General features: G+C 35.2%; 1 protein-coding gene and 1 long non-coding RNA gene across 7 annotated transcripts in view; both read right to left on the reverse strand.

Annotated features, from left to right (window-relative positions):
* The window catches only part of LOC123316835 (glutamate receptor ionotropic, kainate 2), a 145,884-nt gene that overhangs the window by 13,293 nt on the left and 119,710 nt on the right, over positions 1–12,881 (reverse strand). For 4 of the 6 annotated variants that reach the window (XM_044903112.1, XM_044903090.1, XM_044903104.1 and 1 more), the window contains one exon: positions 10,535–10,639. In XM_044903112.1, coding sequence (XP_044759047.1) covers positions 10,535–10,639 — 105 coding nt within the window. Of the gene's footprint in view, positions 1–5,949; positions 6,202–10,534; positions 10,640–12,881 lie in introns of all 6 variants that reach the window. The other 2 variants (XM_044903097.1, XM_044903119.1) reach the window with 1 other exon arrangement.
* LOC123316877 lies at positions 576–971 on the reverse strand. Its single transcript, XR_006538111.1, has 2 exons — positions 921–971; positions 576–704 (listed from the first exon to the last, which is right to left on the reverse strand). It is a non-coding gene; the product is annotated as an uncharacterized LOC123316877 (long non-coding RNA).

Genomic DNA, 12,881 nt, shown 5'->3' on the forward strand with positions numbered 1-12,881 from the left:
GAAAAAAACTTAACAAACATTTGTGGTAATTTCCTACCGCTTGGAAAGGGAAGATATTTATAAGTGTAGTATAGAGGTGCTCAGGCAACAAGTTCGAAATGTTGTCCATTATTGTGCGAAACCCCCGCGAAACTGCCATATTTATAATATTATATATATATATATATATTATATATATATATATATATATATATATTATATATATATATATATATATATATATATATATATATATATATATATATATATATATATATATATATATATATATATATATATATATATATATATATATATATATATATATATATATTCTTTTGAAAAAGAGTGTTACAAACTTTTACAATCTGGAAAACAATGAGGCGGGTGTAAAGAAATGGCAACAAGAGACAGATCCTAAAAACCTGTTCTTCCTTCCAGATCTCAGTGTAAGCAGAGGAAAAATGTCAACGGGGTACCATACATATCTTCGTATGATACATGAAAAAACAGAGATAAAAACCTCAGAAAAAACTCTCTGTTTGCCCGTATAATTGTAATGATGATGTATTTGTGTAAAGAATAAGCTGAAATTATTATGTTTGTGGATAGTTCTCGTTCCTTCCAGAATTTAGTAATTGATAACTTCTCGGTTTAAGGAACTGGATGAAAACACTTTGGATTCCTAGAGCGACGTTTCGGCGTTATATTTCGCCTTCCTCAGGCTACAATGATAAAAGAAATAAAAAAAAAACATCAATACATGGATGACTATGTGGCTAGAACAAACTTATATCGATATCTACATAAACAGATTACAGGAACTATTACAAATTTTTTTTAAAATTTAGGTTGTTTAATCAACTTTACAAAAAATTCAATGTTTGGAGACTGACTAGATTGTATTGAAATCAAAAACATCATCGCACATAATCTCTTACCTAAGAAATCCTTTATTCTTCAAGGAAGAACCAGTCAATGGAAAAATCATAAAAAATAAAACATAATAGCAATAAATGCTTAGAGGGCTCGGTAAATACTTGAGATTTTCTTGGTAATCTATTCATAGTAAATCAACTGAACAGAGAGACCGGCGGGCGAGTTATCACATCGAACATATGAAATTCTTACTACAAGAACACAAACAGGAAACACTACACAGGGGTATTCATCGACTATCTAACGAGGTTTATATATATATTGTTAAGGGTGGAAGTATCAGATTGAACATTGACGTTGTATGTTGTTTTTTTGATGAAGATCATCTCTTTGAAAATTTTCTTGTCCAAATTATTTTCTCTAGATAGAATCTCAGGTTCCTCAAAATCGAAAATATGACCTGTATCTCTATGATGAAATGACAAACCCGTACTAAAATTGCCACTCTTGCAATCGTTTTCATGTTGCTTCATTCTATTTTTGAGGTATTGTTTAGTTTGACCCACATATGAAGACTGACAACTTTTGCAGTTAACTTTGTAAATTAAATTAGATTGTAACATTTTAGGGGTGAGGTCTTTTAACTTAGAAAAAAAGTTCTTAATTGTTTTCCTGTAATAGCAAACAATACGGACACCGCTGCTAGACAGTGCATGGATAAGTTGCTTCGTCAACATCGGGACAAAAATTCTTCACGTGGAAACTGGGATGGCTGAGATTCAAGATTTTTTGCCTGATGTTTTTTATTATTGATATTTTATGCTTAAATTCATAAGCATAAAATATTAATATTAAAAAACATCAGGCAAAAAATCTTGAATCTCAGCCATCCCAGTTTCCACGTGAAGAATTTTAATTTTTTCTCAAAAATGTTACGTGAGAACGGTTACCCCAAATCTTTAATCAATAATATTTTTTACTCCTCATCCGTCAATAATCCAGTTAACGCTCCAGAAAACAATGAAGCTACACCATCTAAAAAAACATTTAAACTTATTTTTGTCCCGATGTTGACGAAGCAACTTATCCATGCACTGTCTAGCAGCGGTGTCCGTATTGTTTGCTATTACAGGAGAACAATTAAGAACTTTTTTCTAAGTTAAAACACCTCACCCCTAAAATGTTACAATCTAATTTAATTTACAAAGTTAACTGCAAAAGTTGTCAGTCTTCATATGTGGGTCAAACTAAACAATACCTCAAAAATAGAATGAAGCAACATGAAAACGATTGCAAGAGTGGCAACTTTAGTACGGGTTTGTCATTTCATCATAGAGATACAGGTCATATTTTCGATTTTGAGGAACCTGAGATTCTATCTAGAGAAAATAATTTGGACAAGAGAATTTTCAAAGAGATGATCTTCATCAAAAAAACAACAGACAACGTCAATGTTCAATCTGATACTTCCACCCTTAACAATATATATATTAACCTCGTTAGATAGTCGATGAATACCCCTGTGTAGTGTTTCCTGTTTGTGTTCTTGTAGTAAGAATTTCATATGTTCGATGTGATAACTCGCCCGCCGGTCTCTCTGTTCAGTTGATTGTTTGATTTACTAGGAATAGATTACCAAGAAAATCTCAAGTATTTACCGAGCCCTCTAAGCATTTATTGCTATTATGTTTTATTTTTTATGACTTTTCCATTGACTGGTTCTTCCTTGAAGAATAAAGGATTTCTTAGGTAAGAGATTATGGGCGATGATGTTTTTGATTTCAATACAATCTAGTCAGTCTCCAAACATTGAATTTTTTGTAAAGTTGATTAAACAACCTAAATTTTAAAGAAAATTTGTAATAGTTCCTGTAATCTGTTTATGTAGATATCGATATAAGTTTGTTCTAGCCACATAGTCATCCATGTATTGATGTTTTTTTTTTATTTCTTTTATCATTGTAGCCTGAGGAAGGCGAAATATAACGCCGAAACGTCGCTGTAGGAATCCAAAGTGTTTTCATCCAGTTCCTTAAACCGAGAAGTTATCAATTACTGAAATTATTATATTGAAGGACATCTTCTTCATATTTATAATAAAGAATGATCACGCCTAATAACAGGGAGGCAATGAATACAATAATAAGGATAAATTCAGATGCATACCACCCGACGACCCGACGATATGAATATCAACAAGTGCTACGATCAGAATTGAACTAGCCAATTTGCCATCGTCAAGGCCCCAAATGGAGTACGCTCCACCGAAGAAAAGCAGATGCTGACCATGGTTTCGGCCTCATTTGGCCTCATCAGAGAAACATAGCAGTTTTCTACGGTGGAAAACGTTTGGAATTGATGGAACTTTATTCAATATTGGCATGTTCTACTGGGTATTATACATTTACCCAGAGCGCCACCCAATATGAAACGGTGTCTGATTCAATCCCCTCCAGATAGAAACCAAGACCAAAGAGTATCAACAAGAGGATTCACTCTATCATTTTGGCCGGTTGCGTTTCAATGCCCTTGAATGTTCCCTGGTTTAGTGGAAGGGACGAAAACGAAAGCAGATGTTCGTTCTGTTCGCAAGTCCCAATCTGATTGGTCGCCCAGATTCTCGTTTGACTGAAGTGAATCTGGGCGCATTATGGCTGGCGCGTACCGTCTCCCCACTTCAAGGTTAAAATTCCATGCATTCGATCTTCCCTTGTAAATCGTCAAAGTGAAACCTCTTGTTGATACTCTTTGCCAAGACGAAGAAAATAGCATATGTCCCATATTTTACCTAATTCAGTACGCCGATTCGCTTTGCGAACAACAGACGTATGACGAATCGAGAAGTCTGGAAACGCGTTCAGATCACGGCAGAAATGATGCCAGCGGTACAATAATACTCACATGCGTGATCATTCTTTATTATTGTACCGCTGGCATCATTTCTGCCGTGATCTGAACGCGTTCCAGACTTCTCGATTCGTCATACGTCTGTTGTTCGCAAAGCGAATCGGCGTACTGAATTAGGTAAAATATGGGACATATGCTATTGTCTTCGTCTTGATTTCTTCTACCTGAGCAAGTCTCTCGGACTCCCTCTATCTTTTTTAATTCTAAATTGAATAAGAATACCAGGAATGAATTTTATTTTCTTTGAAAATATGAAAGTCAATGCTGGTTCGCACGCCACTGTAGTTGCTGAAGATGAGGTATTCAGTTTAAAACAACCTCCCAAATAAGATATTCCTTCTCACCAAATCTTGTTGAAATATCTCAAGTTGTTTCGGAAATATCGAGCAATTTGTTATTTATCTGTGAACATTTAAAGTCCTGTATCTTGGAAACAAAGAATTTTCGGACCTACACCTACACGAACCTTCAGACTCCAAATAACTCAGAGAATAATATCCTGAATTTATTCCCCATGTTCAGGACTCACCCTACACCCTGAAAATACCAGTTCTTAGTTTACTTAGGTAAATCTCTGTCGACTTGGTATGTAAATATATTATTAAAAGATATTGTCCGACCAAATTATGAGTAGAGAAAATCAACAACCTGTCAGCCACTGAGAAATTGTTATATTTACATACCTACTTACAAAATTATATTACCAGTCCCATCTATTTGATTTTCTGAAGTAATTTTCCTTAGGGAGTTTTTCCCTTAGATCATAGAATATTGATATATTATTCTTTATTCTGAGGTTTTTCCTGAATGAATAGCATTTTCAAGGACACCATTCCAAATGCTAATATTTTTTTATGGAGTCAATTATTTTAATTTTTTCTGTTTTTTTAAGGCCTATTGCAAAAGTAAATGTACAGTCATCAGAAAACATGCTATTCTGTGAAATGGTTCGCCTGGTCCCATTTCGTACTTATTTCATAAAATTCAACCCTTTCTGCATAATCATAGTTGAAGAGCTGATAGTGGTACTTTATTTATGAGGGGCAAATTTTAGCAAATTTTTTTAAATCAGTTTCGAGGCACAAAAATGATTTAGACGACTTGCGATCTCATTTAGATTGAAATTAAATATCAAAGGAGTCGTAGAATTGAAGAATTTGATTATTATTATAAAGTACATACATACTAACATTTTCTAACGCCGAAATTTCGTTCCGCAAAAAAGGTAAAAATTTTTATTGACGAAATGAGAATCTGTGTTGAAATGGACATTATTGATTAATTGGTAGCTGATATTAAATTCGTCTATTATAATTTGGAAGTAAAAAAAAACTATTTCTTCATGTGGACTGATAAGGAGTAATTTTTGGCACTATTGAGTATCATTCGAACAATTTGTATATTAATCCTATTGGTATAGCAATCTCTTCATTAGGATTGTTGATAATGCATTCTAAGAGAAATCGATAGATATCTACATTGGAATTGTTCGTAATATAGGTTTATGATGCGATTTGCAATTTGAATAGCACTACTATATGTATAATCACTATGGCAAAATGCTTAATGACTTCTGGGTTTTAGGTTTTAGGTATATGGATACGAGGCATTTCGAAGTCAATTATGAAGTTGACGCAAGAAATCCTAATCTTCTGTTTTTGTTAACATGTATCTATTTTTCTGACCGTATCTTAATGAAATTCATGATCAACACAAAAAAATTGCATAAATTCGATTCGACAATTGTTACCAGAAAATTTTTCATGCCTTAACACAGTTAATGTCCCTCATTAAAAATATTATCTTTTATTCGGCTACTAGGTAATAGCATTCAGTATTATTTATACTCAAAGGTAATAGTTTAAAAAGTTTCTCGACATAAGCACGGTTCAAATGTGTCGATATATATTATTCCGCCGGTTGTTTCTTTGAATTTCATTCATGAAAAATAGTTTTCTATATATATGTACAATAATATATTTTATCCAAAAATATAAAAATATATTTTTGTAGGAACAGCAGATAAGAAAGGAAATTGTAAGTATTCGATTCTGTCGTTGGGTTATTTCGTGATAGAAAACAAGAAAACTAATGAAAATTTAATTACAATACAAGAGGTGATTTTTGTATGTACAGAGGTGCAGGCAGGCATTCATCAAAAATTGCGAAATTATTTGCAGCTACCTGCAGAGCTATGCCAGAGCTCTGTCGCAAAAATGTACCAGCGACGAACCAGAAACTGTTTTCGGCAGTTAAGATGTTAACCAATCGATCTCCCTCCCAGGGCCGGGGGTTGATCCATTCGTAGGGGGTGAATTTGGCAAGGGTGTGCAGGCAAAAACCTGACATGAAAAATGCACCACCAACGGAAATCCAAATAGTGCAATCTAGCGGTTCCAGAAATCTGAACAGGTTGTATTCTTTGTCAGTTGATACCTGATGAAATCAGTTTGATGAAATGTCACTGTATTCGACATGAAACATAATTCATAGTTCCTTTCCTACTAAAAAATATGTGTTAAAATAAAGGAACACAAGTTTTTCATTATTACATAGGGTGATTAACGTAAACCATCCATTAGAAGTTTTGGGAGAACTTGGAAACTATTTTTTTCATTTCAACATTTTATATTGATCATATGTAAATTTCTCTTTATTCGTGATTTTTGCTAAGTTATCTGGAACACCTATTTGTTGCTAAATCTGATTTTTTCTTGTTTTGATGCTTACATTTGATTTTAATTGACAATAAGAAAAATGTTCAATAGTTTGGAAGGAAGATTCGATAAATTCAAAAGAGTACCCATATTTTTATGCTTTTTAGGGAATGAGAGATTAAAAGCGGCTTCTCTGTTGTCTATCTTCGAATAGAATTATATTTTTTCGATAAAAAAGGAAAAAGCCTGTTTTCAACAACTTTGGTTTTTTATTCTTATACTATAGAGTTGTACGGAGTGTTTCAAATATGTCCTTATACCCATAATCAGTATGCAAGTAAATCGGAAGAGTTTTTCAGTTTGGCAATGATATACAGGGTGTTTCATGAGTGGTTGGCCATCATGGCCTAATGGTGAATGCGGGTAATACAGGCCTTTAAGAAAACTTGCTTGTTTTGTACCCTAATTAGTTTCGGAGATACGGGGTGATTCCTGAAAATTGGCCTGAATTTGCGATAGCCATTAAAACATTTTGACGAATTGAATATCAGGGGGTATTCACTTCCGGCATGATAGTACAGGTCCTTGCCGATTTAGACAAGTTATGCAATATCTGAACAACAAATTTCCGAACAGATGGATAGGAAATGGGGGACCTTTGCCATGGTCCCCAAGGTCCTCTGATCTAACGCCTCTGGATTATTTTCTGTGGGGTTGTCTGGGAGAGAAAGTATACGCCACTGAAATAACTTCACGGGAGCATTTGAGATAGAAGAAATCCCCGTAGAAGTGGAACAATTCCATTTCGAACATCTCTTTTGATGGTACATTTTCATTGTTGTTTTATGAAAGGAAATAAATAGGTGAAGGTTTTTAGGAAGAATAAATTTTAATACTTATGTAAGTATTAAAATTTATTCTTCCTAAAAACCTTCACCTATTTATTTCCTTTCATAAAACAACAATGAAAATTTGCTTCATAACACACATGTGTTATGAAGCAAATACACTTACGGATTACAGTTTCCAAGAGGTGTTTCCAAAGAATTCATAGCTCGACTTTGCATACTTTTTTACTTTTTAATCTTAATCACTTTTTTACTTTTTAATCTTAATCACTTTTTTACGAACACTCAGTGGGTGCAGAAGGTTTAAAATGAAAAAGAGTTGAACATAATTCAAAATCTGGGCAAAAAACAATAACTATTATCACCGAAGGAATAAAAACACAACCGTATTTCAAAAAAATTACACAAAAGTTTAATTCGTCCGGTTTCTATTCTCTTGTGACAAATGTGCCATGCAAAGTGTAAATTGAATTCCTTAGAATAAATTATGTAGTTTTTCATGCCAATAACGAAATTTCTTTAAGGGAAGTGAAAAATATAGATTTTGGAACTTGAATGAAAAATCATGATATTCTAAGTACTGGCCAGAAAATATCGAAATTTCATGAGCCGTTTGAAACAGCTTCCTGAAGTGAACAAACCCATAAAATTTGATCAAAATCGGAATATGCATTCCAAAGTTATTGCTATCTCCGGAACTAGTAGCCTTAGGATACAAAACAAGTTTTCTAAAAGGCCTAGATGACCTGCATTCACCATTAGACTATGGCCAACTCATGAAACACCCTGTATGTTTTCTTTATATGTTTTCTGATTAATTTAACGTTCGTAGTCTAAAAATTTCAAGATATTTCTCTAAAACAACAAAGAGAGATCATTATGAACGAGTTATGTAAACAATATGATAAAAAAATTTTATAAACATTTTGAAATAAATCCTTCGAATCAAAGAAGGTATTTAAAACTAAACATTAATAACGGCATAGTACGACAATACATCCCAGAGCAAGCGAAACATTTTCGAATGAATAACTCAAAAACTATAGTTGAACAATTCGTGGTCAGATTCAATCCGCGGTCTAAAAAAATCTTCTGAATCTCGGGGCGGTGTGCTCTAATTATACACAACCGGTTTTGAATGTTCCCAGGGAGCGTGGTGGCCATTCAATTGGCTCTTGTAAAAATCTCTTGGAAATGATTGATGAGGCTTTGCCTCATTGGATGAAAGTAATGGGGTTATCACGCTCCTCAATCATTTCCAGGAGAAATTGATTAGTAGGATATGGCCATCTCGTTCTCCAGACATGATACCTTTAAATTTTTTCCTCTGGGGACATTTAAAGTCGGTTGTGTATAAAACACAGCCCAAGATATAGAAGAATGGGGAATTCTCCTCAATTTGGGTTATCACTGTATATGCAAGTTTAAACTGAATAAGTATGAGTTTAATTCATGATTTTTTCAAATTCACCGCGGAAACTATTCAAAATCATCCTTCAAATATGGGGTTTTAAAATTAAAATCGCTTTGTGCGGATTTTAAGATTTTGCAACAGCGCATACAAGACCATGAAAAGAACAATGTCCGATCAGCTTGTTTATAAAATAACAGCTGTTGATCTACAGGCGCGTACTTACTAGCGAGCCTCAACTGCAACCGGCCATAAAAATCCCATAAAATTTTACGACCTTCCTCGTTCGTCGCAGACTTCATAGACAGACATCTTTGTCTATCTCATCAAGATAATGCATTTGTTGTCCTTTATTATCAAGGCATATTTCAGTCGATGTTGCCAGCTTAAACAATTCTCACAAAACGCTTCAAACTTTAAATACCCATTTTTATTTTTTTTTAGTGCTTAAAATATTTTTTTTGGCAAACGGTTGAAATGGTTATTTCGAAATGTGACGTTTCAAAGAAATTTCATAAAAAATACATCATTTCCGTCAGAAGGAGTATTCCCTATTGAAAGCAAGAATTCTAACGGCAGTTGAAATCTTCCAAAACGTATATGTGCCGAATTTCAAAATAGGATATATTGAAAAATTAGCCTACTATAGAACCAAACAAAATTTCAATGTCAAAATATTTAATATTTCATTACTCAACATATTTTCCTCTTAATTGGATACATTTATTATAGCGAACCTGCAACGTCTCTATACCTTTCAAAAAAAATATTTCTTCTTGCTCTGCAAACCAGACCTCCACAGTTTTTATTACCTAAAAGTTGGAAGAAAATTTACGACCTTTTAAACTTTTTTTTCTCTTTGCACTTCGTCTTTCTTCACTTCAAACTAAACGCGTGGTACATGCAAAATTCCGAGTGCAATATCTCATAAACTATTCTTCAGATTTCGTTCGAACTCCGCTTCTTTTCACATTTTTAAATAACCATTTCAACCGTTTCCCAAAAAAATTATTTGAACCACTTAAAAATGAAAAATAAAAATGGGTATTTAAAGTTTGAAGCGTTTTGTGAGAATTGTACAAGCTGGCAACATCGACTGAAATATGCCTTGATAATAAAGGACAACAAATTCATTATCTTGATGAGATAGACAAAGATGGCTGTCTATGAAGTCTGCGACGAACGAGGAAGGTCGTAAAATTTTATGAGCCGGTTGCAGTTGAAGCTCGCCAGTAAGTACGTGCCTGTAGATCAACAGCTGTTATTTTATAAACAAGCTGATCGGACATTGTTCTTTTCATTGTTTTGTATGCGCTGTTGCCAAATCGTAAACTCCGCACAAAGTGATTTAAATTTTAAAACCCCATATTTGAAGAATGATTTTGAATAGTTTCCGCGGTGAATTTGAAAAAATCATGAATGAAACTCATAATTATTCAGTTTAAACTTGCATATGCAGTGATAATCCAAATTTAGGAGAATTCCCCATTGATGGGTACAAAACTACAAAAAGTCTTAGTGAGTTTTGTTCTGGTTAGATATGAAATAAAACTCCTAGTTTTGAGAACATAAAGGCAGATTGTGATACGATAATTATCATCTGCTTTATAATTAAAATGATAGATCCCCAGATGATTCAAACTTACACCTCAAATTTGCATAAGTTGTAGAGTATGAATAGTTATCTTCGCCTTCCCACCATGATCGTTCTGAATTTGACAACTCAGATTAATAGCAAATGAGTGGCAAAAGTTTAGCACATGTGGCGGGAAAGTTAGCCCATATCAAACTATTTCGGCAATTGTGGTCGACGTAGAAGGGGAACTACAAATATTCGAGTCAACTTGGCTTACCTTGAAGAGAATGCTGATGCCGAGGTTCATGAAAGGTTTCGTGAAGTCGATCACACTCTCCCTGGCATAGTTTATCGTCATCGATCCAACTGCCAGGTCGGCCTTCTGCAATTTAAATGGGGCAATTAGATGTCAGGTCTTTTGGGGGAATTAGGAAGACATCATTTCGGCAATGATTACGTGAAAATTGATATCCACTGGTTTTCAGTTCTAAACCTGTCTGTAATTTTCGTTCAGGGCCCATTCCGTTTGTGTAAGGGAGGATGCAAGTAATCGTGAATGGATACGAAAAGGGAAATTTTTACCTTCAGCAACGGTGCGAAAATATTTCTCAGTTTTCTTCATCACGATCGAGATTTTTTGTATAATAAATGGAACAAAATGAAACATTAATAATTGCAGTAGATATACTCGAAGGATAATTATGTTAGATTTTACGAACTTTATGAGGTTTATTATTTATTATGTACAGGGTGTCCGAGTTAAATGTCCCTTATTGTGGAAACTAAAGGCGCTAGAAGAAAAAGTTGAATACAAAACTGTCTGTAATCGAACTTTTATTTTTTATAACCCACCTTAATACAGAGTGCTCCGTTTTTCCCTGTTGGTATCAACTTTCTTATTTTAAATGGAACTTCCTGTATATTATTGCATTTTTGAAGTCCTTGTCAAATTCAAGGCAACTTTGGTATGACAACCATGGTCTTTATATAGCAGTTATAGTTATAGTTATTCATTCATCATTCATTCATTGCTGTATCCCGTTACCGGGAATAAATCTACAAGAAGAAGAAGAAAAAAAAAAAAAAAAAAAATTCGAACAGACTTGTAACTTCTTAGTGCTAGTTGCGACTGTGTGCCCTCCTGTGACTAAAGAGACCCAACCGTGACCTGCAGATCCTTCCACACTCAGGGCATGGATAGTCTCCAACCAGATCTGGCCGCCGCTGTATCCTTCTCGATTCTCCATTATAACTGTGGACTAAAGACCTCCACTGTGACCTGTCTAACGCTAGTTGTTCCCAGTTATGATTAGCATTAACTGATTTTAGGGATTGATGTAGTGTATCCTTAAACCGCTTATACTGGCCTCCTGGTTTCCGGGCTCCCTCAGTGAGTTCGCCGTATAGAGCTATTTTGGGGAGTCTTGTGTCTTGCATCCTCAGAATGTGGCCGCTCCATCTGAGTCGGGCCCTCGTTATTTGAGTCTCAATTGTTGTACAACTCGCGCGCTGCAAGACTTCTGCATTCGAAACTTTGTGGAACCATCTGATGTGCATTATCTGTCTTAGATGACGTTGCTGCGTCTGTTCAAGCTGTTTAATATGTCGCCTGTAGGGAGTCCAGCTTTCGCTTCCGTAAAGAAGCGTTGGGAGGACCACTGCTCTGTAAACAGCTGTCTTGGTCTTCAGATTGAGGTCGTGATTTTGGAACACTCTGTCCTTCAGCTTCCAGAATGCCCGTGATGCCGAATTGATACGGTTGTGTATTTCCGTGTCAAGGTTAGCCCTAGTATTCATGAAGCTTCCCAAGTATTTGAGCTGCTCGACCTGTTCTAGAGTTTCATTGTCCAGGCTGATATCTGTTTGAAGGCTTTCTGGCGGACTTACCAGGATTTTGGTCTTGTCAATATTGAGTCTAAGGCCTAAAGCTTCGTATATATGTTTATAGGTGTCCATCATTATCTGTAGATCCTCTGAGCTGCTAGCGATGAGTGAACAGTCGTCTGCATATTGAAGTTCCGTGATAAACTTGGTACGAGTTTTTGCTCTGAGGCGCTTCAGGTTAAACAGGCCTCCATCAAATCTGAATCTTATCCCAACACCTCTTACGGGCATGCTCATGTCAGCAATTATCGATACAGCTATGGCGAAAATATTGAACAGTAAAGGCGCTAATACGCAGCCTTGTTTCATTCCAGAGTTGGTTGAGAAATGGTCGGTTGTAGAGCCATTATGCTGTATTCTAGCGTTGTTGTTGGTATGAAGGCTTTTACACACTGCTAGGAATTTTTCGGGTACTCCTAGACGTGCCATGATTTTCCAGAGCGCTCTCCGATTCACCGAGTCGAATGCCTTGCTCAAATCGATGAAGGCTGTATAAATCCTTGATTGTTGTTCACGGGCCTTTTCTTGTAGCTGTCGCAGTGTAAAAATTAGGTCCACCGTACCTCGATTTGGTCGAAAGCCGCACTGGGATTCAGGTAAAAGCTTCTCTAAGAGTGGAACCAGACGATTAGCCATAATCTTCGAGAGAATTTTACCGGCCACATTAAGCAACGATATGCCCCTGTAATTGTTGCAATTCGACGTATCGCCTTTGTTCTTATAGAGGTTGATAACTAAAG

This window comes from Coccinella septempunctata, chromosome 1 (genome assembly GCF_907165205.1).
Source record: "Coccinella septempunctata chromosome 1, icCocSept1.1, whole genome shotgun sequence".
Lineage (NCBI taxonomy): Eukaryota > Metazoa > Arthropoda > Insecta > Coleoptera > Coccinellidae > Coccinella > Coccinella septempunctata.